The sequence below is a fragment of the Naegleria fowleri genome (genome assembly GCF_008403515.1).
Source record: "Naegleria fowleri strain ATCC 30894 chromosome Unknown tig30, whole genome shotgun sequence".
Lineage (NCBI taxonomy): Eukaryota > Heterolobosea > Eutetramitea > Acrasida > Naegleriidae > Naegleria > Naegleria fowleri.
Genome location: NW_025407962.1, coordinates 558,775 through 586,023, shown reverse-complemented (window position 1 = coordinate 586,023; position 27,249 = coordinate 558,775). Strand labels below are relative to the sequence as shown.

Below are 27,249 nucleotides of genomic sequence, written 5' to 3'. Positions count from 1 at the left end.
TGATACACGTATCAACAATTCAAGCTTGTTTTGTATTGAATGTTTGACAGTCAATTGGAACTTGCGAAAAACCGACAACACGAAAAAATGTCATCCTTGGACGACTTGGTTTTGAGTAAAATTTTGGGATTCCTAAGCATGAGTGATTTCAGAAATTCTCAGCCGTTTTTGGTGTGTAAACATTGGCACAAATTCATGAATTCGGAGCACTTCGCTCTCATGTATTTGGAAAATCAATGGTACTTGAACCGAGAGCAGAAACAAGTATTGAAGGATGTGGATCAAATATGTCACCACATCTTGATGAAATTAAACAATCAAAACAAATATTGTCAAAGACGCTTCTATCAGTGCCAAGATCATTATTACTTATCGGAATTGAAAAGAATTTATGCATTCTTTATTTTGGACCGATTTGGAAATGAATTGTTTTTCAGAAATTTCAATCTAGTACCTTTGGGAGACCCAGTGAGACATTGTCTCATAAAACAGAAAATTATTTCGTGTTTTGTAGAGAATGTTATTGATGTTTCAGAGATCTATCATGTGAAGCCTATATTTCACTCCAAAGGGAGATTATTTGTTTTTATTTCAAAACAAGATTTACATTGTAAGTGTAATTTTCACAGTTCATTGAAAACAGACCATTTAGGGATCGATTTTTTCTCGTTAGTGGTTGTGGTTTCTAATAGCATTCGCAATAATGCCATGGAAATGATTTGCCTGCTTTACAAGATGCATGACCTCATGTGCAAACTTTTGGGAACTCCACTTCAAACTAATACTATTCCATTAAATTATTCATTACTATGGCAACTGGTTGATGAAATGATATGTTTGGGAATAACTGAGAATACAAACGAAAATGCTTTGAAATCGATTTTGGAAGAATCATTGGCGAAGAATGGAAGCTCTTCTCCGAAAGACCGACTAGTCAGTTTTCTGTACTTTTTAATTATTGCCCAATAGAATATAAAAGAAAAAATATATATTGGGATTGGTTTGAGAAATCGAGAATGAGAGTGGCACATGATGGCCATGTATTAGCACATGATGTGATGGGTAAACTTGATGTGAAATGTTTTATATCTTGTGTGCATTCAGAAATTAAAGTACAGATGAACAGAAGATTTCAAGATCTATGGGCATCAAGTGAAAAATCGGTCAAGTTGTTCAAGAATGTAAAAGTGAATGATGAGAATGTAATTTCGTTGATTCCTCCTGATGGATCTTTTGAACTCTTGAATTATACTTTCCAAGGAGTGACCATGATGAAAGCTCCACATTTTTTAATTGGAATTTCTTTCGAAAATATTTCTTCACAACCCTTATTCAAGAATAACGGCAGAGGTGAAAATCAGCTTAACACCAAATTTTGACATGTCAAGGTTTACTATTGAAAATTTAATCCTCAAATTGCCTCAACAGTTGTCAATCATTGATTACGACTTTTCAACGACACTTGGAAACATTGAGATTGAAACAGGTCAATGGAAAATTGGCAATTTTTCTTATCAACATGCAAACGCGAACTGCCAATTGAAATGTATTTTAAGCATGAACGATGTACAACAACCTTTTGTGCACGTACAATTTAACAATCAGATAGCTCCTTTGGTTATTTCAGGTTGTGATATTGTGGACAAACGTATCGTTTGGGAGAAACCTCAGAGATCGCACAGTTGTTAATGATGTACGAAAGTTCACACAATGCAACGTTCTCTATGAGGTTCCTATTTCAAACATGCCGTTTTAATGACGTTAATGGAAAACATAATTGCTTTGTTACCAAAAGACTCAACCCTGGAATGATTCTAACAAACATTGATTGTTTACAATTCTTCTCTTGTTCTGATCTTGTGGGATTACAATAACCCAAAAACGAAAAAAATGCTGAACCCTGATCGTGAGCGAACAACAAGCAATTTCATTCATCAGGAACATGGTCCGATGAAGCGAAAACAAATTTCGCAAGTTGAAGACACAAAACAACGGAATACTCATCAACTTCCGAAAGGAATAGCAAGACAATACATGTCTGAAAATGGTTTGAAAAACAAAAAGAAGGGACGAAATAGAAGGAAAAATCAATGGAAGCTTGCCGATTTTGTTGTGTTTGCTTCGAGTGAGATCAAGAAAAATATAAAATCAAAACGAAATGAAACAAATGCATTTGTTGGGCCTGTTGCTGTACGAAGAGAAAGAGAAAGAGAGTTATTCAAACAATTACCAAGAGAAATTCTATTCAAAATATACTCCTTTTTGTCGCTCAGAGATGATGCTGTCAAGAACATCCTGTACATTTCTCGTAACATTACATTGGCAATGTTGAATATTGATGATTTTGACGACTCTTCATTCAAAGGAGAGGCCATACAATATTGTGAATATTTTAGACTGATGACTTTTCTAAAGCATCGAAAAGAGATTGAAGATATTGAAAATTATGTAAGAAACAGAAAAACATTTTTGAAAAAAATTGGAGACTTGAATTCAACATCTCATGAGCTACAAACTGAATGGAATATGCTTTCATTTTCTGAGCAGTTGAACGAATTTAACAAGAAAAAGAGCAAATTTGCATCTTTGATCCAAAATGAGCAAGGGAGGTTTAGTGCTTCAGACATTAAGTACAAACTGGTAAAGAGTTTAAAAATTATGAATCGCTTATTTCCAGGTTGGATTTCTTCGATATTGCAATCTGACATTCCTAATATGCAGACCATGCACGAAATTATTGAAAGAAATGCAAATTTAAAGAATCTGAGCGAGATTATTCGCAAGAATAGAAATGTTGGTATTCCGATAGTATCTCCTGATTCGTCTGAAATATTAGCTTACAATGAAAGAATAGACAATGAGATTAAGGAAATACTATTTGAAAAGAAAACGTCAGACAGGTCGAAAAAACAAAGAAATTGGAAACAAGAATTGAGAAGGCTTCTCACTTCACGATCTGTACGTGAGAAAATCAAAGAAACTTTGGAGTCTCTTACCCAGAAAACAATCACCAATTGTCGTTATGCTAGGGAAAAGAACCTTTATTTTCGAGCTGTATCTTTTGGATTTACAAGATTTTTATCGCCACCATCACATTCAGACTACTCTCAATTTCATTATCCACATGATTTCAAAGATAAGGTTTACGCTTTAATGGAAAACTTGAAATCGCTGGATGACAAATCTCGATGGTTTTATTTATTTCACAAAAATTATGCTTATGGAAAGAATAGACTTGTCATGAGATTTAGAAACAGACCGAATGGTTATATTAGCCTGTTTCAACACATTCTCTCATTATTTAACATGATCTCATCTGTAGTACAACACAATAAGTTCTTACTTGAATCAATTGCAAACTCAAGAAACACTTCTCAGATAACACCTTCATTCATAACCATCCAACGAGGAGCGATTGTACGGTCTGAAAAGACCTTTCAACAGCATACCAAACAACAATTCTTAAGCGATGAGTGGGGTTTTAATTTGGAAGCACAAACTGATTTTATTGTGCATCATTTCACACAATTTGTTGCGAAAAATTGGAAATATTTTTGTATTTCCAAATATTCTTCTCAAAACATTCATATCGAGTATGATCGGTTTATGGTGGACTTTTTATTAGATGGATCAAGAAGTCGCTTCAGGAATTTTGTCTTGCTTGACAGTTTTATGAAGAACTTTATTGAAACACACGTTACTGCATTCCACAAGTTCGGCAAGATGTTTTTGGACCATATAAATAATCCACAGAACATACCAGGAAACACACCCCTAATTCGAGTTTCAAAATTCAGCAGCAAGTTGAAAATTACTTCCCACAGTTTCTTAAACTTTTCCACTACATCACCTCGAGGAAGAGGTAGAGGAAGAGGACGCGGAAGGGGTCGTGGAAAGTCTGAAAGAGGTCGAGGAGGACGTGGCTCTGGAAGAGAGCAATCCAAGCAATAAGAAAATAGATTCTACTTTTAAACTTTAAACTAACTCTACTTCCTTCAACGCGGTTGCAATTTGTTATTGTGACACATTGATCAGTTTCTCCACATTCTCCCTTCATTCCCGCTTATTGAAAATGTATTATCTTAATAAGCTGATAACACGTGCATGAACCAAATGCGTTCAAGCGCATCTCGATTAACCATCAGCTGTGTGGGGTTTCGGGCAGGATAATGAAAAATTAAAAGTTGTCGACAAAAAATATCCATCCCAAACTTTCATCATGCCAGTTGTGAACGTGAAGAAAAACAGGTTGCTTGAACGTCTTGAGCTTCCTTTGACATACTGTACGTATATATCATCACCAACATCATATCGTAATTAAATACAATATGTTCAATTTTATTATTGTTGTTGTTGTATCGGACGATGGTGTAATGAAACTAATGAAATTACCCACAAATTTTGTTCATTACTGCGATCTTGTTCGTATTGTTGTTGAATCATAAATATAAAGCCGATGAAGAATTCAGTCAGTTATGTTTTGATTTTGGTATTGAATTGGATGATGTTACTTCTGAAAGAGAGATGAAAGAAAAGGAACACGGATCACTTTCAAAGGAGGATTTGAAATTACTCTCAGAAGATGCTGATGAAGTCATCTATAAAATTGAAATACCAGCTAATAGATACGACTTGTTGTGCGAAGAAGGGTTGTGCCGAGCCTTGAAGATTTTCCTTCAAAAAGAACTTGCTCCAGTGTATTCAATTGATAATAGCGTTGTTGGAGGTGAGAGCAAGTTGCTGAAAATTATCGTAAAGAAGGAAACTCAACAAGTCCGTAGATATGTTGTTGGTGCAGTGTTGAGAAATATTACTTTTGATGAAGCTAGAAAGAAGAGTTTTATGGATTTGCAGGAAAAGCTCCACCAAAATATTTGTAGAAAGAGAACACTTGTTGCCATTGGTACCCATGATTTGGACACAATCAAAGCTCCATTCACCTATGAAGCATTGCCTCCATCTCAAATCAAATTTGCTCCATTGGGTCAAACCCAACAATTCACAGCAACAGAATTATTCAATTTTATTGATACTGACGAAAAGCAAAAACATTTGAGACCATACCTTAAGATTATCAAAGACAGCCCTGTTTATCCTGTTATTTATGATTCAAACAGACAAGTTTTGTCTCTTCCACCAATCATTAACTCTGATCATTCCAAGATCAAAGTTTCAACAAAGAACGTTTTTATTGAATGCACAGCCACAGATTTAACCAAAGCCAAGATTGTGTTGAATACTATGGTCACAATGTTTGCTGAATATTGCTCAAAACCATTCACAGTTGAGCAAGTTAAAGTAGAATATGAAGATCATACTCAATCTGCCAATGAGATTACACCTATTCTTGATGATGTGGAATTCTCTTGTACTACCGATTATGTCAACAACAGACTTGGATTGGATTTGAGTGTTGAAAAGATGGCAGAACTTTTGAAGAGAATGCAATTGAATGCGTCTGTTGTGAATGAAAAGACGTTGAAGGTTCTTGCTCCACCAACCCGTAGCGATGTTTTACATGCATGTGATATTATGGAAGATGTTGCCATCGCATATGGTTACAATAATATTCCAAAAACTTTCCCAAAGTCTTCAACTATAGGAAAGGAAAATGAGCTGAACAAATTGTCTGACATGATGCGTTTAGAAATGTCAATGGCTGGATATACAGAAGTTTTGTCGCTAATTCTCTGCTCTCACGATGAAATCTTCACATTCATGAGAAAGCACAACGATGGAAAGAGCGCTATTTCTGTTTCTCAATCACAAACTAAGGAATTCCAAACAGCAAGAATTAGCTTGATTCCAGGTTTGTTAAAGACTTTTCAAAGCAACAAGATCTTGAAATTACCAATCAAGTTGTTCGAATGTGGAGATGTCGTTTTGATTGATGAAACCAAGGACGTAGGAACAAGAAATAACAGAAGATTAGCAGCTCTCTTCTCTTCTGAGACATCTGGCTTGGAACTTATTCATGGCTTGGTGGACAGAGTGATGGAAGTTTTAGCTGTTCCATTCGAATTTGAGCATGAAAAGGCTGGTACAAGAGACTGCTATTCTATTTTCCCATCGAACGATGAGAGCTTTTTAGAAGGAAGACAAGCCAACATTTACTACAAGGGTAAAAAGATTGGTATCTTTGGCATTATTCATCCATTGGTGCTCAAAAACTTTAAGATTCAACTTCCAGTCTCCGTTTTTGAAATTGATTTGGAACCATTCCTTTAAATTGAAATTTTGAATAAATTATTGACATGCAATTCGATTGCAAGACATCAAGACTGATGCAGTTCTTATTTTGATGATGACTGTTTATCTTTTTCGAGAGCTCATCCAAAGCATGTCTCCAATTCGAATTGGAAGAAGAGCTCCGAAAAAATCACAAAAAAAATACGAAGAAAATGGACAACCCTCTCTATGGCGATGAGAACAGCAAGACTGTAGGTATCTGTACCAATGAGTGTTGCATCCATGTAACATCTCTCGGTTCTTTTTGAATATATTGGCACAACTGTTCTATTTCATTTTGAATCGGATCCAAACAATTATTGAATTTATTATTAAATGATCATCATCATGGTTGTCATTACAATCACTTCGAATTATCATAATTACGTATCAAAACATCCACTCGGAATCATTCAAACAATATCAATGACAACACAATTGCTTCACGATAGATTAAAATTGCCACCTACACATCAGCTGCCATTGTAGGACTTATTGGGCTAATCACTTTTGTATTGTTGGCAGTTTTCACATTCGTGAACGATGTACACCTTTATGCAAACTTTGCAATGATCATCTTTTTAATTTTGCAATTAATTCCATTGGGAATTTTGTTGTATTGGCAAAGAACTTCCTATCTTGAACCCAAATTACGTATTCTCATGATCATTACCCCAATATTGTTCATTTTCGGATGTGCTGTTGCTTTGTTCTATGTTTTTGGTTTATCATATCCTGGACAAGATTGTTTCAGAGGTAGCCCCATGTTAGGAAATATGAAAATTCCTGGATTAGATACAAATTTATATACATTGAAAGAAAACAAATGTTATCCTTCATTTAGTTGTTTCTATTCTGCAAACTCTTGTGTTGGATGGGACGAGTCACTTAGACCACGATGTGGATATTACAACTCAACCACCATGCAATGCACTATTTAATTCTTTGTTCATTTTGTTGACAATAACCATTTGTATTGATCTAACCAGAATCAAATTCCAAAATTAATAATGTAATAAAAACAAATAATTTCCAGAAAAATCCAATCCAAAACAGAACCAAAAAAAAATATGCCTTCGCTAGGTACTCCAATTCTTTCCGCACAAGATGAAGATTGTTTTTTAGGGGTGTATGAGTCTTCAAATCAAAACAATTATTCATATAATTCTCACATGAACAAAAGCAACCAACCTCCTCCACCACCACCTCCGAGCATTAATTATCAAAATTATGTACCCAATAATAATTATTTCGGAAAAAAGAAGAAGCCTGGAAAGAATGACTGGACGGATTATTTGGCTTTAATTTCTCTCAAATTTTGTACTCAAGATCAAACAAAGAGGCCGAGCGAATACAACGATAATGATATAAAAATTATTTTGGAAAAACAATTGGATTATACTCGTGGAGACAATTCTCTTCATTTATCAAAGTGTAAAAATTATCCGGAAAAATCAGAGGGAGCTCACAGGACAATGATATTAGATTTTGGATCTGAATATTTAAAGAATAGATACTGGAACAAGATATCTCCTGGAACACAATTTAAAAACACAAAACGAGACGATACTTCGCAATATGTTGAAGTTGTAAATTTAACAGACCTCATGTATGATAGCAAGAAACGAACGGAATGTATTTATATAATGAATGGAACGAAAACTTCTCAACCTATGAATCCACCGGAGATGGCAGACCAGAATACTAATAGCATGGGCAACGATTCTCATCTACAATCAACAACCCTCAGTAGCTCCGGCTCCTCATCCAGTTCTCCAGTTCCCTTAGATCCTTTATTGGAAGAAATGAAAGATTACGCTGAAAGATTTGAGATGCTCAAAAGGAAACGTGAGGAGTATGAACAAGATATTATATCAAAAGTTCGTCAAGCAATTGATGAAATGTACCAGCCCAAAGCTAAAAAAGACGATGTCACATTCGTGGATGACAATGACGATGATTTGAGCGTCAAAATCCACTAGATGTTCAGAACATGCATCTACAAAATTAAGAGTGACACACAACGATTTAACAGTATTTTAACTCAATAACTTTGCGAGTTTGTTGGTCATGGCACATTCATTTAATTTCGCAAAGATTTGGAAGCTTTGTGTCCAGTAGAATTCCTCATTGCTCTCACAGATTACAACAACAAAATCAATAAAAAAAGAATCTCCATCATCATGATGACCTCTGCCATTTTGCGAACAAGTGCAAACCGAAAAACCTTCAGAGAAGCCTTCTACGCTGCTGCAAAATTGAAAGGAGAAGCCTTCACTCATAATGCAGCATACTTTATTCAAGGAGGTGATATTAAACTTAGAACCAACAACAGCGATGTGGAGCTTACATTCCGACAAGAGAGTAATTTCTATTATTTATCGGGTTGCTCAGAGCCTGGATGTGCCTTGTTGTTGAATCCATCCATCAGTGAATCTGTACTCTTTGTTCCACAATATGATGATGAATATGCATTGTGGTGTGGAGAGTATCCAGTGGCTGAAGACTACAAGCAAAAACTTGGTTTCTCTCGGGTTGAATACAAATCCGAATCAGCTGTTGCCTCTATTTTGAAGGAATGGAAAATTCAGAAAGTCTATGCCTTTGATCAAGACTCCAAGAACAGCTCATTGCTGAATCCAAAGACTCTTGAACCTGGTGTTGAAGTTATTTCTGATGAAACATCACGAACTTTTTATGTATTGGTGAAGGACTTGAGACTCATCAAGACCCAAGAGGAAATTGAAATTATGAGAAGAATGTGTCAAATTTCTGGAGCAGCTCACGTCAAATGCATGCAACGTGCAAGACCTGGAATCAATGAACGTGAATTGGATGCTGTTTTTCGTTATGAGACCATGGTGAATGGAGGCTCCATTTTCCAAGCTTATGATCCTATTGTTGCTGGTGACGATCGTGGAGCAACTTTACACTACATTAGAAATGATGAAATTATCCATGATGGAAGTTTGGTTTTGCTTGATGCTGGTGCTGAAACTCATGGCTCATTATATGCAAGTGATATTACAAGAGTTTTTCCAGTGAATGGAAAGTTTTCAGACAAGCAAAGGCAAATTTATCAAATTGTTCTCGATGCTCAAATGCAAGTTTTAGCTTCTATGAAACCTGGTGTGAAATGGGAAGACATGCATCGATTGGCCTTGCGTGTGATGACGAAATGTCTTTATGAATTGGGTATTTTAAAGGTTGATGGAAAGCAAGGAGATGAAGCTGTCGAAGAATTGATGCAACATCATGCTGGTTCTATATTTTTCCCTCATGGGTAAGTAGATTTTACAATTTGTTGGACTGTTTGTAATGTGAAATGTTCAAAAACGTAAAATATAGTTTGGGACATGCATTAGGACTTGATGTTCATGATCCTCCAAATAGAGATGGTACTTTCGAAAAGATTAATGAGCCTGGTATTAGAAATCTCAGACTTAGAGTTACTCTACAAAAGGGTATGGTCCTCACTGTTGAACCAGGTCTCTATTTCAACAAGAGAATGATTGCCAATGCTCTCAAGGATGAAAATCTTCAAAAATACTTGAATGCTTCTTTAATTAATGATTACATGAGTGTTGGAGGTATTAGAATTGAGGATGATGTCGCCATTACTGAAGATGGTATTGACAATCTTTGTGCAGGAGTTCCAAAAACAATTGAAGAAATTGAAAAGATCATGAGCAAGCAGTAACTGCAATCACCACTAGTGAGCTACGTCCGAAATAAATGTTAAATTATTGACTCTATAAGATGACTTATTGTTGAAATGCAAGCTGATCAAACATTTTGATAACTACTTTTCATCATTCAGTCAACTAACCTATAATTATTGACATATGCATTCATTGTCTGAGTTGGGCTTATTTTGAGAAACATTTTGTACCTTCGTCATTTCGAAAGGAAAGAATCATTTGGATCACAATTTAATGCATCTCCTTAATCTCTATTTGTCATTTTCTTCCCACCCTCGTTCCACCTTCAACGTTTCTAATGCATCACAATTTTCAATCATATTATAAAAGGTTTCATCTGTTTCAATTTCTTCATCCCAACCATGAGGGAATGTTCGACACTGATCCGGTCGTACTGGATAAATCACACACTGATAAATGGCTTTTCCTTCATGATCCACTCCTTTCTGTTTCAAAAACACACATTCAACTCGTTTATGGAAATTCAGTGAAGGTTTGTATTTAATGGAGAGAAGCTTTTCATCTTTGGAACGAGGTGAAATTGAACTCATGACATAATTCTTACAAAAATCCTCAACACTCAAATTTAAATATTTTGCAATAGCTTCAAGGGTCGATGCATCATTTAAATAGACTCGAATGGATCCATATCCTGTACAACATTTTCCGCATTGAGTACAATTTTTGAAATGTTGTTGAATTAATTCTTTTCGGGAGGATGACGAATTTTGTGATGATTGAAAGGAATGAATACAGACATTATGATACTTTCGGTCTTGAATGTCATCGTGTGAATACTTTACATTGCTGCTATTGATTGAGCTCACAACTATGAATGGTTGTTTTCTTCCTTTTCTTCCCGAAGATGATGATGATTGGGGCTTGAAAGTTTGTTGGCTGGTGACCGTCGACGAATTGCTGAACTTGAGGCGACGCATTTTTCTTTCGTTCTGTCAGACAATTTGATATTAAATTACAATTGTGTCATCATTTAATTGTGAGATGATTTTCACTTGAAATTTCTGTCACTGGCAACTCAACAAGTCTTCACTTGCTGATCCAACTACTGATTTCAATTAACTGAAATTCCTTTTCCAATTTGAAGAGGAGATTTTCATCGGAGTTCAGTCCTCATCTGATCTTTGTAAACAGCTGACATTCTCAATCATTTCTCACATGGAAAATTTGTTTCCAAAGAGGAATTGCAGGAGTTTGCCGTTCTCCATCATCACCATCTAACAATAGACGATCAAGAGGTGCTGATTTTTGTCAGTCTTCAAAAAGAATCGTTCTGAAATTTTGTGAACTTTGTAACATCAGAATACAATAAAAAACCCAAAAAAAATTAGTCACGGCTTATCCCACCAACCCAACCCAACCACCACCAGACATGACCATAGACATCAAGTTGCCGCAACCTGTCAGAAATTTACCGCTTTTTCTTCTTCTTCTTTTTCTGTTATCCTCCTTGTCGTCAACTTTGAGTATAATTCTACATGCAGTCCCTGTTCAATATAAAACCAAGACAATTGCCGGATTTAAATATGTCGATGGTGTTTCTTCGAACTATCAAGCAGAATATGGACCTCTTGCACAACCAAGTGCGGCCATCATGAATGACAAGAATGAAACTTTTATTGCTGACACGATGCGTCATGTGATACGAAAGATTACAGCAAACGGAACCATGATAAGATATGCTGGGATAGGAGTAGGAGGATACAATGGTAAGTAGTCTATTGTTCTATCATATTGGTTGTTGTGTGTGGAATGAACATGGACGATTGCGCTTCAAATTTTTGCGTGAATGGTTCTTGGACATTTGACATTTATGGTAATATGTGAACCTCTTTCGCTTTACTTTCATATTTTAATAACGCACATGATCATGGTGGTGAATGGTGGTGAATGGTGGTGAACTGATGACCACATGTGGTGTTCTTGTTGTTTGTCCCTTTTGTTCATTATTCTCTTTGGCATGTGAATTTTCGCGCCCACAACAACAATAATTATAATCATAATTGGCAACACATTTTGTTGGTCCATTGACCTTGTAGGTGATGACATTGCATGGAAATGTCAGTTCAACCAACCCATGGGATTGTATCTTGCAACGAATGGTGATCTCTATGTGGCAGGTAAGTTCAAACATGTGAATTGATTTTTAACAACAAATCATTTTCACATTCTAATCACTTTTTCATCAAGACACTGGAAATTCAATGATTCGAAAGATTTCATCAAGTACCATGATGGTAAACACTCTAGTCTCGAGTACTAATTTGAAAAATCCAGTGGGTGTTTTTGTTCTCGAAAGTACTGGAGAAATATTTGTGACAGATACTGGAAATGGATATGTCAAAAAATTTGACTCGACAGGAAAAACCATGACCATCATTGCAGGTGGAGGAAATACCTATTCCGATAATGTGATTGCCACAAATACCAAGTTATCTTCTCCGAGAGGAATTTTTGTAACTCCAACTGGAGTGATTTATATTACAGATACCATCGATCGATTGGTTCGAAAACTTACTCTCGAACCTAATGGTCAATTCAGAATTCGAACCATTGCTGGAGTTCCATCTTCTTCTGCCCCATTTGAAGATGGAAGAAATCCACTGCAAACCTATTTCCAATCACCCATGTAAGTTTCAAAATATTGTGAAATTGCATTATTCATAATAACACTGTTTATAACTTATATTACTCATGTATAATGTATATATTTTATTTATTTGTATATATTACTTGTTGTTAGAGGTCTTTATGTGACAAGTAGTGAAGCCATTTACGTTGCTGACTCTGGAAGTCATCGCATTGTAAGAATTTCTTCAGATTTAACAAAAGTCAACACTGTGGCTGGAAATGGAAATAACGATGAAGACACATTTCAATTTGGTAATGCAGGAGATTATGGTCATACATTGGCAGCACCTCTGAATCAACCAAATTTTGTTTCCATCAATTCGAGAGGTGATTTAATGATCACAGGAATCAATCGAGTTAGAATGGTTTCCGCAAGTTCAAATAATACTATTACGACATTGGCTGGAAAATATAATACCAATATTGCTTATGGAGATGGATTAAAAGCAAATAGTATTGGACTTGCCATCTATCCGAGACATGCAGTCTTGTCACGAGATGGTTCTGAATTGTTTGTGAGTGATGTGAACAGTAACACAATCCGAAAGGTTGGACTTCCAAATGGAATTGTAACGACTGTGGCAGGAATGAAAGGACAGACAGCATTTAATGGAGATGGTTTATTAGCTAATCAGACGACTTTCAGTGGCCCACTTGGTCTTTATTTATATAATAATGGTGAATTGTTGATTGCTGACAGGTAAGTGTCAATCACATAGAAATGCCATTCATTGATGGACTCTTTCACAACAGATATCATAACAGGATACGATTATTACAGCTCAATGGAAACATCACCACTCTCTTCTCCACAAACACTTCTATTGGAGAACCAGGAACAGTTTTTGCAACAGGAACCAATAGCACCGATGGTTTTATTTATTTCTCAACAACTATTGGAATTTATAAGGGTCAAAGAACTAATTTTGATCTTGTCTATGCCTACAATGGACTTTATGACGATGATCCATCAACGTTTCATGTCGAACAAGAAGCAGATGGAAATGTTTTATATTTTGCAGAACTTGGAACTTTTTCGATTGTGAAATTTTTCGAAAAGAATAACACGGCAGTGAAGATTTATACAGATCCAAATCTTGAAAAACCTTCGAGTATTTTTGTTCGAAATGGAACGCTCTATTTTGTTTTGGGACGATCGAGAATTTGCAAACTCTTAGCGGATGGAAGTGTTCAAGTCATTGCAGGAATGTTGCCATCCAACGGTGTTGAATTCGTAGGATACAGCGGAGAGGGATTACCTGCCACTCAATCTTTATTGAAGTAAGTTCATCATTTGAATGATATTCTTTTTTCACACCTAATGTTAAAATGATTCATATTTTCACACACACATAGAATGCCCATTAATTTACACGTTACCAATGAAGGCGAAATTTATTTTGTTGAACGTGTAGGACTCGTTAGAAAAATTGGTCTCGACAATCGAATCACCACCGTGGTTGGTTCCTATCCATTGCCTCCTCCAGGAACACCTGCCATCCAATGGACCATGTTTCAACCTTCCTTCGTGACTGTCAATAAGAATAATGGACAAATTGCAATGTATACTCCTCACACAACACAAGATCATGTCATTTATACAATGGATGCATCCAATGGTGTCCTTTCCACTCTTATTGGATCCAGAGTATTCACTTTTGAATCTAGTTCCTATGAAGGACCCATAGGATTGGCTTTTATTTCAGCTTCTGTTTTTTGTTACACTTCTAAAAACGAATTGATCATTGCTGATACGTTTCATCGAATTTTAAAAGTTCGATCGAATGGAGTGATTTCTGTGGTGGCTGGTAAATTTAGAACTCCATCGTTTAGTCCAGATGGAACATTGGCTAATGCAACCTTAATGTATAATCCAAGAGCTGTGTTGTGTGTACCTTCTCAAAATGGTAATGGTGAGGATGATATTATTTATTTTGATGCAGGTAATCGAAGAATTCGTAAAATTTCGAATGGAGTGGTTCAAACCATTGTTGGAACTGGAATTGATGGTAAGTAGTAGTAGTTTGTAATTTCATGATGAGAGAATCTTTTGTGTGACACTTAAATTCTCAATGAATCATAACCTAATTTTGTGGTGTGCGTATGTGATTCATGATGCATCATCATCATCCATAGGTGATGTCAAATTCACACCCGATGGAGTAAATGCCACATCTGTCAATCTCGGAAATTCCATTAAATCACTCGCACTCTCACCTCAAGGAGATTTATATTATTCAGAGAGTTCGAGACACATCGTTCGAGTGCTCAATGCCACCACAGGTCTCATTTCCACAGTGGCTGGTATTAAGGATTCTCGAGGATACTATGGTGAGAATATTCAAGCAACTATGGCCAATTTGAATGCACCTCAAGGTTTAGCTGTTGCTCCCAATGGAGATTTAATTATTGCCGATTCGAGTAACAAACTCATTCGACGAGTATCCAAAAACACACAACTCATTCGAACCATTGCTGGAATACCACCACGTTCAGAAGATTGTTACTACAATGGAGATTTATCAGTGGCCACCGATACCTGCATTACGGCATTGTCGAGTGTGACTGTGAATCCTCTGAATGGTGAAATTATCTTTACAGATGATGCAAATGGAGTGGTGAGATCATTAGTGCCTTATTGTGAAGGAAACAAAACCTTATTGGAGGTGAATGGATTTTTCTCAGAATGTGTGTGTCCATTGGGATATTCAGGTGATCAATGTGAATTATCCATTTGTAATGGAACGCTTGCATCGAGTGCTGCCGTATGTTCAGGTCGTGGACAATGTGTGAGTCCAAATCGTTGTGTGTGCTCGAAAGGTTTTTCTGGAGCGAATTGTGAAATGAGTGTTGGAATTCCAACAGGAGCTTCTTCGGGTCGATCTCCAACCAATACGATGGACAATAACGTGTCAACCACCATTGTTATTGCTGTGGTGGTTCCAGTGGCAATACTTTCACTCATTGGTTTGTTGGTGGCCATTTTGGTGATTGTGGTCTTGTGTGTGGTGAAACAACGACGAGTCAAGTCCGATTTGGAAATGAACAAACCCAATTCTGCAGTACCATTTCCAAACAGTCCCAATGTGGAGCTTCCAAATTCAAATCCAAATTCTTTCATTTCAGATTTTCCAAGTGACATGAGTGTGAATTTTACTCCAATTTTGATGAGTGAAGATCGAATGCAATCTGGAACCATGTCTACAGATTCACTCGTTTATCAAGTGGATCCATTCTCTCGTTATCAAAATATATCACGTATTGGAAAGGGAGCTTTTGGTTCAGTCTATAAGGCCAATGACACCAAATTCCAAAATAAGGTCAAAGCTGTAAAGGTCATGAAATTTACTTCTCTCAGCGATTTGAATAATATCATGAAAGAAGGAATGCAATTGATGAATATTCGTCATGATCACATTCTCAAAGTGAATGATTTCTTTGTCTCCAAAGACAATCTCGTGTGTTTGGATATGGATTTCTACGATCAGGGAGATTTAGCCAAATTTGTCTCACCTCGCAGTCCAGTCTGTAGTGAACACTTGGTTAAGCAAATCATTTGGCAAATTTGTAATGCATTGACCTATGTGCATGGAACGTTAAATATTATTCACAGAGATATCAAACCTTCGAATATTTTCATCAAATCGTTGGATGAGAAAAAGATTCATGTCGTATTGGCTGATTTTGGTCTTGCGAAAGGAACTCAATCTGAAGCTCTCTCGTATGCTGGAACTCCTCTCTACATGTCTCCTGAAGTTGGTCTCGGTGGTAAATATTATGCCAATACTGATGTATATTCATTGGGAGTGACTATTTATCAAATCATGACCAAAGATTCAGCCACTTCGATTAGTCACTTGTTATTGAGTAAGGATCCACAAAGTGTGCAACAATTATTACTTTCCAAAATGAAAGAAGGAGGTGAATATTCGGATGAATTGTGTGAAATTGTTTTGAAAATGTTGGAAAAGGATTCCCTCATGAGACCCAATGCTCAGGATATTCTTGGATTGCCTTATTTCCGTAACATGTAGATACATTTTATTTGTGTACAACATATGACAACATGTGTTGATTCAGCAATCAATGACTCTGATTGGTTCAAGAGATGAGGAGTTCGAGGTTTGAATTCACAAAGATGGATCTCTGAGCACAAAGAATCTACACGTTTGATTAATGTAATTATTATTACATTTCGACACTCGCTTGACATTAACAGATTCATTAAAATGTAAAGAATATGTGAAAAACTTCATGTGAAATGACATTTAATGACAATAAAGAATAATCGTCTCTTTCTTTAAACTCTGTTAGCAACAACTTTGTAACACATTGTAAAAAGAGAATTAGTGGAATTAAGGCACAACAAATCCCTTTAGCTATCACAAGTTGCGATTAGAAGAGAGCAGTAAAAACTTGTTGACTTCAACTTGTGTTAATCTCTTACCATTGGGACAGCTCATTCGGATTTCATGCTCATGAGTCATTCTTGTCTTCCTCAATAGCAGAATTGTTTTCAACATGGTCAATCATCTCATGAACTATTTTCTTTCCTTCTTCGGTACAAATGCATTCACTGACCCCTGACATGTTGTAGTAGAATATGAACTTTTGAAATAATAATAATAATGGACAAATACAATCTCCGTGCTGAGAGTTGTATAGTGCCCAACAAACAAATAAGAATCGTTCCTTTGGTTCATTTCAAAGCAAAAAAAAGTCGAAAAGATGAAACGCAATCTTCTTCTTCTTTTCCTAATCTTCCTGATCACCATTGTAGGTTGCGTATGGGATCATCATCGTGTCCATGCAGAATCCACTCAGACCATCTCCATTACCTCCTCCGAAGCTCCCTCCGGAAGTCTCAATCTTGGTGCTACTTTGTATTTGCCCTATTCGGGATCCTCTCCACCACAAGCCGGAGCGAAATATGCAGCTGTGGTGTTGGTGCATGGAAGTGGACCTCAGAATCGAGATGAAAGTGTGAACCAATATCCCTTCCTCAATACCGACGTGTCTCCACCTCCGAAGAGTCCGAAGTGTGGAGTCTCCTATGTGAATCTCTCACCGTTCAGTGAGATTGGGAGACAACTCTCCAAATACAACAATATGATTGTTCTGACCTATGACAAGAGAGGTTGTTGTGTCTCTTCCTTGCATCCAGAATTCTGTTCCAGCTGCACCTTGAATACCACTTCGAATCAATTTGTCGATTCGTGTTATCACGCATGTGCTTCGAATGATATTCCTCAAAAGTATAATCTCAATGTATTGACTTTGGATGATTATGCAATGGATGCGTATGCCATGTTGAACTGGTTGAGTGCTCGTTCCGATGTCAATTCAAGTGCTTTGAATTTATTGGGACACTCGGAAGGTGTTGGAGTGGTCATTCGAGCTCAAAATATTTGGAATCAAAGAAATCCAAACAAACCACTTAGCAATGTCTTTCTTATGAATGGTCTTTTAGGATACAATTATGGAACTTTTTTGGTTAACCAAAATTGGAGAAATGTGAAACGATGGCAATCCTTTAAGGATGCATGTGTCTCTGAGGGTGGTTCCAGCGATATGATTAATGCTGCTACCAATAATATTGCTACTGCAAATGCCACCTACAATGCATTGGTTAATTTCTTTCCCAAATTTGAAAATGGTCAATATCCTGTCAATGCCGTCTACAGTATTGGAGGTTTAATTCCAGGAACTTTTCTTAATTCTTCCTTCTTTTATACCTCCAATCAATTTGCACAACAATACTTACTGACATCGAATTCATATTTTTGTTCTTTGAATTCTCCTTCTGATTTGAACATTCAACCTGCAGAGTATCAACCATTGGTGGACTTTTTAGGTCAAATGAAAAGATCAACTTCAAAAGTGTTGCAAGGAGTCACTCATTTTGATACACCTGCAGATCTCTCATCTAATACTATTAGAACAGATGCCATGCAATTTATTCAATGGTGTTTATGTGCAAAGGATGGACTGTGTACCATATCGGCAAGTAATAGAATTGAGATGGCATTACTTTTGGCAATGGTAATGATGGTTTTCTCCTCTTTGTTCTTGTTGTAAGAATGAGACTATAAATCCTTTAATTTTAACTTCAAATTTTTGACAAGATTGTTCATTTCGATTTTTTCTGCAGAATTTTGCAGACAGCTGACGTTTTCTCAGGAATTAAATTCAGAAAAAATTGAAACAACTCCTTCTTCTACCTTCATATCCATCCGAACACCTTTCTTGCAGAGGCTCACTGATTTCAGCAATTCATTTGATCATTTTCTGTGTTGATCCATTTCATATCTATCGTGACCAATCACTTTTAAATACAAAATTTAATATTATTAATTTAAATAATTATTTTAATATTTGAATTACCAAGAGAAGAATCGATTCGGATGGCATTGGAAGATATCACTTCTGCTACGATCGTGGACGAAATGGATCCCGATGATGAAGAACAAAAAGCAATCATGTTGTCCATTGCTGAAAGTACCAAAGCAAACCAAACAACATCAGCAGCAGCACCACTACTAGCGATCGAACATCATCCCAAATGGGAACAACATTCATCATCACCTTCTTCTTTGAATCACTATGAAGATGAAAATGGAGTCGTTCATATTATGGATAACGATGCAATGGATATTTCCAAAGAAGATACAGAATTGGCTCGAGCCATTCAAAAATCTCTTGATGAAACGAAAGGAAATCTCATGATGATGGCCAGTGAGGAATGTACACTCCGACCAAATTGGACACCCGAAGGAGAGACTGAAACCTTTCCTTGTGGAATTGGTTTGAAGAATGTTGGAAATACTTGCTATGTGAATGCCTTGTTGCAATCGTATTTTATGATTCCTTCCGTGTTGAAGAGTATTATCAAACCCAAATCGCAATGCACCAACGATAAGGAACAAGCTTTGTCCGAGGGACAATTATTAGTGAATAGCTTATTCAACTCTTCAAAAGATGAAAAGCAAGTGGAAGATGTTCACATGACAGATAGTTCTCCAATGATTCATGAAGGACCTTTGAATACTTCAGGTCTTGAAGAAAAAACAAATCATAATGGTTTAGAAGAAGAGTCGAGTAAGGAATTTTTGTTGGAATTGCAAAAATTATTTGCAAACATGTTAATTTCCAATGCAAACTTTGTTGATCCCACTTCCACGTTGCAAAAATTAAAAGGAAGTGACAACAAACCCTATCAAATTGGAGAAATGCAAGATTTACCCGAATTTAACAATCTCTTTTTATCAAGATTGGAGCAAGGTATGGAAGCTCTGTATAAGGAATCAAACAAAAATAGCTTTAGCAAATTTAAAAATCTGTTCTATGGAAAGAGCACAGTCTATGTGGAAGCAGAAGAAGAGGATAAGACGAAAACTTGTAAGAAAACTAGAGAAACATTTAATCACTTGATTTTACCAATAACTCCCGAGACTCGTACATTCAGAGACTGCTTGGAGCTCTGTATGAAAGATGATTCCATTGAATACACGACCGATCGAAATTTCAAAACTCACGCACGCAAGACGGTATGGTTCGAGGGAAAGGGATCAATACCTCCAGTCCTGTTCCTTCAAACTTCGAGGGCTGTCTTTGGAAAGAACAAGCAGATTAAAAAGCTTCACACACCAATCAAAATGCCAAAAGTATTAGACCTAAGCCCATACTTGGAAAGTAACAAAACCATCACTGAAAAGATTCGGACAGAACTAAAATTAATCAAGCAAGATCTTGCTGAGATTGAAAAATCACTTCTTTCGTACACAGACAATTTTAACAATAGGAATTTTGGTCTTATCCAAGCGTTGGAGTCATCAGCAGACCGATTAATTGAGTTGAGGAGGGAATATGGTGAGCAAGCAAATACAGAAGACATGACCGAATTGTCCATTGCCATTCGTGTCATACAGAAAGAACAAGAAAAACTCACAAAGAAAGTTACAGAGCTGAAGAAAAAGCAAGTCGAATTGACATCTGCAGTAGAAAATGCATTCAAAGACTCTTATTCTGAACATGTTAACTATACTCTGTATTCTATCATTATGCATTCAGGAAAGACAGCAATTTCTGGCCATTACTGGTGCTATATCAAGCATTTAACAGAAACAGGAGATGTCTGGTTCAAATTTAATGATACCAAAGTGACAACGTTAAGCAAGGAGCAAGTGATGAAAGAGGCCTTTGGAGATGATAGCTCAAGTTCTGCATATTGTTTGATTTACATTGATGTGGAAAAGACTGGACATTTCACTCAACGTTTGAAAGATGAGTTGATGAATGAAATACCAACATTTATCAAATCGGAAATTACACAAAAGAATATTGAGCTTCTTAAAAAGTGCAATCCAACTGCATTGAAAAGCATGACTGGAGTTTTAGCTCCACGAGAACAAATCAAAACTCTCATGCTCAATAAGAGTACTGCTGCTTCTAGTCAGGCTCTTGACTCGAATGTTGAGCATGATTACAGAATAGCCAATATTGCAACATTTATCAAGTACATTATTGAGCATGTGAATGATGAAAAGAAAAAGATTCAACTCCACAATTTGTTCCATGGACATTTAATTAATGAAGTGGTTAAAGATATTTATTCAAAGCCACTCCATCAAGATCCTGAAATACTCACACTGGTTTCTGATCTTATGGCAGATCAAGATGTCATCGCCACTGCTTTACAACTCTCTGAGAACGAAGACAAACATGAACTGTTCAAAGAAATCAAACAAAACTTTAAGGTACTTAGAAGAGTGCGAATGGCTACTAATCGAGCCCTATCCTTATTCACAAAAAGTGTGTGGAGTGAAACCATTAATTATCTCGTTTTTGCAATAGCAGAAGCAAACAAAATCAAATTCGATTTTCTTAAAAATCAAGTGGTGAATGATTGTGAAATGTTGTTAGACAAAGCTATTGCACTCTATTACTGTGATTTAGTGGTTTTCATGCAATATGAAGTTGAAGAGCCAATGAGAAACATTGTGAACTATTGTGTCAAACCTGCCATTGATGTTGGCTCAACCACTGTTTGTAAATATCTCTACAATAACTTGATGCTCTTGAAAGAACAATACAACAATTGCCTAGTAGGGCACAGCTATAAGGTTGAAGATTTGAAAGCAAAAGTGAATGGAAGATTATACTTTAAGAACAATTACACAGTGGACAACAAACTCATCCACATCAATACGGATCAACAGGACGACCAATATTTTGTAAAAGAAGTCGAAGAAAGCAAATCCAACTTTCTCTCATCTCATTCTCTCCTCCAGACTGCTGCCAAGATTTTAGAAGAATCGAAATATGTCCCTCTCGTGGACTAGATGATCGCTCCTGCAAATAAATCTATAGAAAATTTAACTTTCATTAAAGCGTAGTGGTGTCAGAGAATTGTTGGCAGGGAGCTCTTGCAGAACACTGTTTTCATTATTTGTAAAAAAGAAAGGAGAACAATAACTAACAACAAAACAATAAATTTCTCTCTTCGGTTTCCAAACATTCCTCATACCGCGTATGTTAAGACAGATAAAAATGATTGCAAAGAATACGTTTTGAGTGACAAAACTATAAAACTAAACAACAACTAGTTTCATACTTCTTCGAAAGCTCAGAGATGCCAATATCGACCTTGTTTCCTATCACCACTTTGTTTCATGAGACGCAAAACGTTCAGAATGACGTAACAAAAAATATTTTTTTCAAGTTGGAAAAAATGATGCATCAACACGACATGAAGGCCAAAGATGAGGATGAGCAGGGTAAGTGTCTTATTGATGAGGTGGCATTTGCCGTGAGAGCAGCATGCTGATCCCACTATCATATGTCCGGGTACTTTTATTCATACTGATTTATTTTGAAACATCGGATGATGATTTTTAATGATAACTTATACAACAACAACTCGACAACTTGGTGATCTAAAATTTAAATCCATCACTATCATCATCAACAACATCCATATTACTTCTATAAAACATAATCATCATCAATTATCAACAAACAATAGCCGACGTCTTTCCATTCCAGAATTTGGAAAAGACTCAAGTCTTGCAAGAGACAAGAATCTTCAACGAGAGTCCTCTCAATCCTCGCAGGTGTGTGCTCACTCTCCTTCAACTACTCTACGTTATCTATCAGGGAAAGAACTTGAATGCCACTGAAGCCACCGATGTATTTATGAACATTACCAAGTTGTTCTTGAGTCCTGATGTTCGATTGAGAAGGATATTATATATTGCTGTGAAGGAGCTCTCAAAAACAGCAAATCAAACATTTGTTGCAAGCAACAGTCTCTTCAAGGATATGAGTCAAAACCAAAATGAAGAATTCAAAATCAATGCCATTCGTGCGTTGAGAACAATTATGGATGAAAATCTTTTCAGCAATTTGGAAAGACACTTAAAACAATGTGTTGTGGACAAGAATCCTGGTGTAGCTAGTGCTGCTCTGTTGGCTGGATTCCACTTGTCCGATACACAAAAAGGAGATCAACTTGTAAAGAGATGGACTGGAGAAATTCAATCTGCTGTAGATTCACGTTTTCACATGGTCCAATACCATGCACTTGCTTTGATGTACAAACTCAGATATCAAGATGGATTAGCAATCAGTAAGCTAGTTTCATCTGGTATTCAAAATTTGAGATCCCCTCTTGCTCACACTCTACTTATCAAGTACTCTATGAGGATTTTGAGAATGGAAGGAAATCTTAACTCTGAAAGAAGCAAGGCTATCTTGCAGTACTTGATATCATCTCTTAAATTCAGAAATGACATGGTTGTTCTCGAAGCAGCAAAGGCTATTTGCAGCATTAGGGAATTAGGAAAAGAACTAGCCGCTGCAATTGAAGCTCTTCGTGGATTTTTATCTTCAAACAAGCCTGTCAAGCGATTTGCTGCAATTCGTATTTTAAATGATATTGCTAATCATTTCCCAATCCTTGTTTCTGTTTGTAACAATGATATTGACAAGTTAATTTCTGATTACAATAGAAACATTGCAACTCTTGCCATAACTACCCTCTTGAAGACTGGACAAGAAGCAAATATTGAAAAATTGATGAAGAAGATTTCTCGATTTATTCCAGAAATTCCAGATGAATTCAAAATTATTGTTGTCAAGTCCATTGAGTCGCTCTGTTTGAGATACCCAAAGAAGTACTACAGCATGGTCACATTCTTAGCTAATGCTTTGCGTACTGAGGGCGGCTACGAGTACAAGAAACAACTTGTTAGTACCATGATTAACATTTGTAAAAACTTGACAGAAAGTAGAGACATGGTTGTTTCACAACTTTGTGAGTTTATTGAAGATTGTGAATATACCATTGTTCTCCAACAAGTTTTGCACTTTTTGGGCGTTGAAGGAACAGAAACTACCAATCCATCTAAATGCATTAGATTCATTTATAATAGATTGATTTTGGAGAATCCAACAGTAAGAGGAAGTGCTGTTATTACCATTGCTAAATTTGCTGCTAAAATCAAATCCTTGAGGAACTCTGTTTTGGTTATTTTGAGACGAGTTTTGTTAGATAGCGACGATGAAGTTCGAGATCGTGCAGTTTTCTACTTGAAAGTGTTGGAAACACAAGACGAAGAACTTATCAAGAAGTTAATTATTAATGAGCTTCCAGAAAATATGCAACACTACTTTTACAGCGTTGAGAAGAGCTTGGTTTCTTATCTTCAATCAACACTTGATGAACCATTTGATTTATCTGACGTACAACTTGTCGAAACCTCCGTAGAGTCAGAAGAGGCTCCTTCACAATCTGGATTGGAATCTGCCGTGACACAACCTGTTCAACTTGAAACAGCTCCTGCAGAGACCCAACCTGTGAGTGATTCACAAGAATTCGAACAAGCTCTTTCTAAAATTCCACAACTCCAAAACCTTGGAAAACCTTTCAAGACAAACCCTCCTGTTTACCTCACAGAAATTGATGCTGACTATGTCGTTTCGTGTATTGTCCATGTTTATGAATCCAACATTGTTCTCCAATATGTTGTTAAGAACAGAGTGGAAAGCTTGCAATTAAGCAACCTTCTTGTTGATTTAGATTTGGGTGATGTGGATAATGTCGAAGAAGCTTTCAAGATTCAAGCGGAATCAGCTATCAAGTTTAATCAATCTGAGTCCACTTTTGTAGTTTTGAAGAGAAGCCAAGATATTGTTACTGGTAAACTCTTCAGTGTTCTCAAGTTTTGTACTGCAGATGTCGACCCAGAGACTCATGAACCATTCGAAGAGGAGGATGAAAATGAAGACGAATTCGAATTGGAGGCTTTCAACTTACGTGTGACCGATTATTTGAGAAACGTTGCTGTTTCATCATTCAAAGAAGAATGGGATAAGCTTGGTGAAGAATCAGAAATTGCTCAACCACCTGTGGAATATTCGGCATCTGATGACTTGCAGGCAGCTGTTGACAAGTTCATTTCTGCGATCAACCTCAGACCAATTGGTGATAGAAAGGTCACAAAGCAAGTACATGGTCTGTATTTTGCTGGAAAATCGATAATTGGTGAATTGGTGCTTGTAGCTGCACAACTGGGCGAGAAGAATGGAACTATACTTCTCAAGTTATCCGTACGATCTCAAAACGAATGGCTCAGAACACACATTGTGGAGCAGTTGTCAGATTAAATTAATTTTTATTTACAGTGTTGTCCCTTGTGGTTTTTTGGTAATGAGCTTGTAATGGATAGGTGTGTTGCCTTTCCTCTTGGCTGTCAAAGTGACCACTTCACCTCTACTCACCATACCTGCATAGTGGGCTTGCGGATTGACTAGTGAGGATGACGTGCTCCAACTTCGGCCCGAACTGTTGACAAAATCCGACGTTGAAATATGTTGAGAAAGGGTATTGGAAAGAACTCGTCCTCCATTTAGATTCGTTGAAAAGCTTTCCATTGTTGCGATGATGTCCCTCATTGCGTTTTTCTTGTAAACTTTCAAGTCTTGCAAATGTTCAAGAGGGATTCGGAAACTCTCTCCGTACTTTTTTAAGCAATGAGTCATGTATTGAATGTCCTTATTGATTTCTATCAATTCCTCCTCCAGTATGTTCCAGTGATTTTGTAAATTTGCAATCACCTCCACAATGTCCTTCTGAATGATGTTTGAATTCATTTTTTTTAAGGATGATTTGTTTTGAAAGTTTCGTTAACGATCCAATTTGGCGCCATGATCAGACCGTAAGTTTTGAAGGAGGCGATGAGGCTGGATGAAGGAGCCTACTATTTACAGAACAAGGTCTTGAGAATAAAATTTTGTGAGTGTCTAATATGGTCGTGGAAATGAAGCAAAATGTTATTTGTTTACTTCTGATAATATCAATATTGATACAATGAACGAAGGACCTTTTCAAAGAAAAGCCAATTTGTTGATGAATTTTTCGTTTTTGAGGACATGACCATAAAAGGCAAGTTACTTCATTTCAAAATTTCGACAATTCAAGACATTTAATATTTCTCTACAATGTATGGATTGATCTCTTTTTCAAAAACAAGAGAGTCTGTTGTTAGTGTGTCACTACAAAACAAATGCTCAACGCCGTCACATCCTTCAATCATAGAAGAAGAAGTACTTCTTCATGGATTGTTTCATCGTCGATTTTGTTATTTTTGATTTTCAATCTCTTCTTCGTAACAAATCTCGTAACAACATTATTAACGAATGCACATCATCATGAGAGGAGTCCACTTGTATTATTTGTTTCAGCTGAGGAGACCCAAACCACTTCTTTTCCAAATTTGTTAACTCCTTCCATTGCACTCACAGAAAATTCCATCATTGATAAATTGTTGAAAGAAATGAGAAAGTTATTGAGAGAATTTAAACAGGATGTTGCTTCAATCATGAAGGATGAGATTGTTCAAGCTATTTTGCAAGTCATGCACGACAGAAGAGAAATTGATCAATTAACAGGTCTCATTGTGAGTTCACTGACTCTTGAAGCATGTTCAAATAATTTGACTAAACTGATTAACACTCTTCCATTCGGTGAAATATTGTACAATGGATTATATGAATCTAAATATCCACCAAAAATTGTTAAAAAAGTGGTGACTGATTTAACTGATCAAGAGGTTGTGAATCAAGTGAAAAATGCATTCCAAACGAATTTTGATATTCAGGGAATTGTCTCTGATTTTATCAATGCAACATTGACACAATTATCTCAAGAATCTGAGAGAGATCAAATAACTCAACTTGCAAAAGCATACTTGTTAGAAACATTTTTGAACGGATGGGTGATGGCTCTTGTGATTTCATTGGCCTTTTCCATCATGATTATTCCTTCACTTCTCATGTTCATTATTTTACAAAATATTATTCCATTCAGGAAAATTTTGTGTTGTAAAAAGAAGAGCAAGTCTTCCATATCCTCCATCCAAAGTGAAGATGATTCATCCATTGTTGAGAATTATCCAGCAAGAAGTACCAGTCGAAAGCGTGCAATGACTGTTGTGGGAACAGACAATTCTTCAAGTCCAATCCAACATGAAGAGAAACAGCATTTGTTAACTGTGAATACAGTTCAATAATACAATTCAATTTGAATTGGAAATTTCTATATACATGAGGATTCAATATTATTGAATTCAATTCTACAAAATTAGAGAGAAAGGAGAGAAAAATAAATTAT

At 36.4% G+C, this 27,249-nt stretch overlaps 13 protein-coding genes across 13 annotated transcripts; 11 read left to right on the top strand and 2 right to left on the bottom strand.

Annotated features, from left to right (window-relative positions):
• Positions 1 to 87: 87 nt before the first annotated feature.
• FDP41_002850 (uncharacterized protein) lies at positions 88 to 969 on the top strand (the record flags this gene model as incomplete). Its single annotated transcript, XM_044706090.1, has 2 exons — positions 88 to 610; positions 674 to 969. The coding sequence occupies 2 exons, from the start codon at positions 88 to 90 to the stop codon at positions 967 to 969; spliced, it is 819 nt and encodes a 272-aa protein (XP_044563048.1).
• Positions 970 to 1,890: 921 nt separating this feature from the next.
• Positions 1,891 to 3,951, top strand: FDP41_002849 (uncharacterized protein; the record flags this gene model as incomplete). Its single annotated transcript, XM_044706088.1, has 1 exon — positions 1,891 to 3,951. The coding sequence occupies one exon, from the start codon at positions 1,891 to 1,893 to the stop codon at positions 3,949 to 3,951; it is 2,061 nt and encodes a 686-aa protein (XP_044563047.1).
• Positions 3,952 to 4,219: 268 nt separating this feature from the next.
• On the top strand, positions 4,220 to 6,228 carry FDP41_002848 (uncharacterized protein; the record flags this gene model as incomplete). Its single annotated transcript, XM_044706087.1, has 2 exons — positions 4,220 to 4,283; positions 4,454 to 6,228. The coding sequence occupies 2 exons, from the start codon at positions 4,220 to 4,222 to the stop codon at positions 6,226 to 6,228; spliced, it is 1,839 nt and encodes a 612-aa protein (XP_044563046.1).
• A 173-nt stretch (positions 6,229 to 6,401) lies between these two features.
• Positions 6,402 to 7,169, top strand: FDP41_002847 (uncharacterized protein; the record flags this gene model as incomplete). Its single annotated transcript, XM_044706086.1, has 2 exons — positions 6,402 to 6,440; positions 6,681 to 7,169. The coding sequence occupies 2 exons, from the start codon at positions 6,402 to 6,404 to the stop codon at positions 7,167 to 7,169; spliced, it is 528 nt and encodes a 175-aa protein (XP_044563045.1).
• Positions 7,170 to 7,298: 129 nt separating this feature from the next.
• On the top strand, positions 7,299 to 8,210 carry FDP41_002846 (uncharacterized protein; the record flags this gene model as incomplete). The annotated part of the gene is made up of 1 exon (XM_044706085.1): positions 7,299 to 8,210. One exon carries the CDS (start codon positions 7,299 to 7,301, stop codon positions 8,208 to 8,210), a length of 912 nt encoding a protein of 303 aa, XP_044563044.1.
• Positions 8,211 to 8,414: 204 nt separating this feature from the next.
• Positions 8,415 to 9,928, top strand: FDP41_002845 (uncharacterized protein; the record flags this gene model as incomplete). The annotated part of the gene is made up of 2 exons (XM_044706084.1): positions 8,415 to 9,511; positions 9,577 to 9,928. 2 exons carry the CDS (start codon positions 8,415 to 8,417, stop codon positions 9,926 to 9,928), a joined length of 1,449 nt encoding a protein of 482 aa, XP_044563043.1.
• A 252-nt stretch (positions 9,929 to 10,180) lies between these two features.
• On the bottom strand, positions 10,181 to 10,867 carry FDP41_002844 (uncharacterized protein; the record flags this gene model as incomplete). Its single annotated transcript, XM_044706083.1, has 1 exon — positions 10,181 to 10,867. The coding sequence occupies one exon, from the start codon at positions 10,865 to 10,867 to the stop codon at positions 10,181 to 10,183; it is 687 nt and encodes a 228-aa protein (XP_044563042.1).
• Positions 10,868 to 11,319: 452 nt separating this feature from the next.
• Positions 11,320 to 16,612, top strand: FDP41_002843 (uncharacterized protein; the record flags this gene model as incomplete). The annotated part of the gene is made up of 7 exons (XM_044706082.1): positions 11,320 to 11,656; positions 11,987 to 12,067; positions 12,138 to 12,576; positions 12,691 to 13,278; positions 13,332 to 13,859; positions 13,935 to 14,587; positions 14,715 to 16,612. The coding sequence occupies 7 exons, from the start codon at positions 11,320 to 11,322 to the stop codon at positions 16,610 to 16,612; spliced, it is 4,524 nt and encodes a 1,507-aa protein (XP_044563041.1).
• Positions 16,613 to 17,306: 694 nt separating this feature from the next.
• Positions 17,307 to 18,656, top strand: FDP41_002842 (uncharacterized protein; the record flags this gene model as incomplete). The annotated part of the gene is made up of 1 exon (XM_044706081.1): positions 17,307 to 18,656. The coding sequence occupies one exon, from the start codon at positions 17,307 to 17,309 to the stop codon at positions 18,654 to 18,656; it is 1,350 nt and encodes a 449-aa protein (XP_044563040.1).
• A 326-nt stretch (positions 18,657 to 18,982) lies between these two features.
• FDP41_002841 (uncharacterized protein) lies at positions 18,983 to 21,919 on the top strand (the record flags this gene model as incomplete). Its single annotated transcript, XM_044706080.1, has 1 exon — positions 18,983 to 21,919. The coding sequence occupies one exon, from the start codon at positions 18,983 to 18,985 to the stop codon at positions 21,917 to 21,919; it is 2,937 nt and encodes a 978-aa protein (XP_044563039.1).
• A 389-nt stretch (positions 21,920 to 22,308) lies between these two features.
• Positions 22,309 to 25,244, top strand: FDP41_002840 (uncharacterized protein; the record flags this gene model as incomplete). Its single annotated transcript, XM_044706079.1, has 2 exons — positions 22,309 to 22,354; positions 22,603 to 25,244. 2 exons carry the CDS (start codon positions 22,309 to 22,311, stop codon positions 25,242 to 25,244), a joined length of 2,688 nt encoding a protein of 895 aa, XP_044563038.1.
• A 12-nt stretch (positions 25,245 to 25,256) lies between these two features.
• FDP41_002839 (uncharacterized protein) lies at positions 25,257 to 25,730 on the bottom strand (the record flags this gene model as incomplete). The annotated part of the gene is made up of 1 exon (XM_044706077.1): positions 25,257 to 25,730. One exon carries the CDS (start codon positions 25,728 to 25,730, stop codon positions 25,257 to 25,259), a length of 474 nt encoding a protein of 157 aa, XP_044563037.1.
• A 413-nt stretch (positions 25,731 to 26,143) lies between these two features.
• On the top strand, positions 26,144 to 27,148 carry FDP41_002838 (uncharacterized protein; the record flags this gene model as incomplete). Its single annotated transcript, XM_044706076.1, has 1 exon — positions 26,144 to 27,148. One exon carries the CDS (start codon positions 26,144 to 26,146, stop codon positions 27,146 to 27,148), a length of 1,005 nt encoding a protein of 334 aa, XP_044563036.1.
• Positions 27,149 to 27,249: the final 101 nt, after the last annotated feature.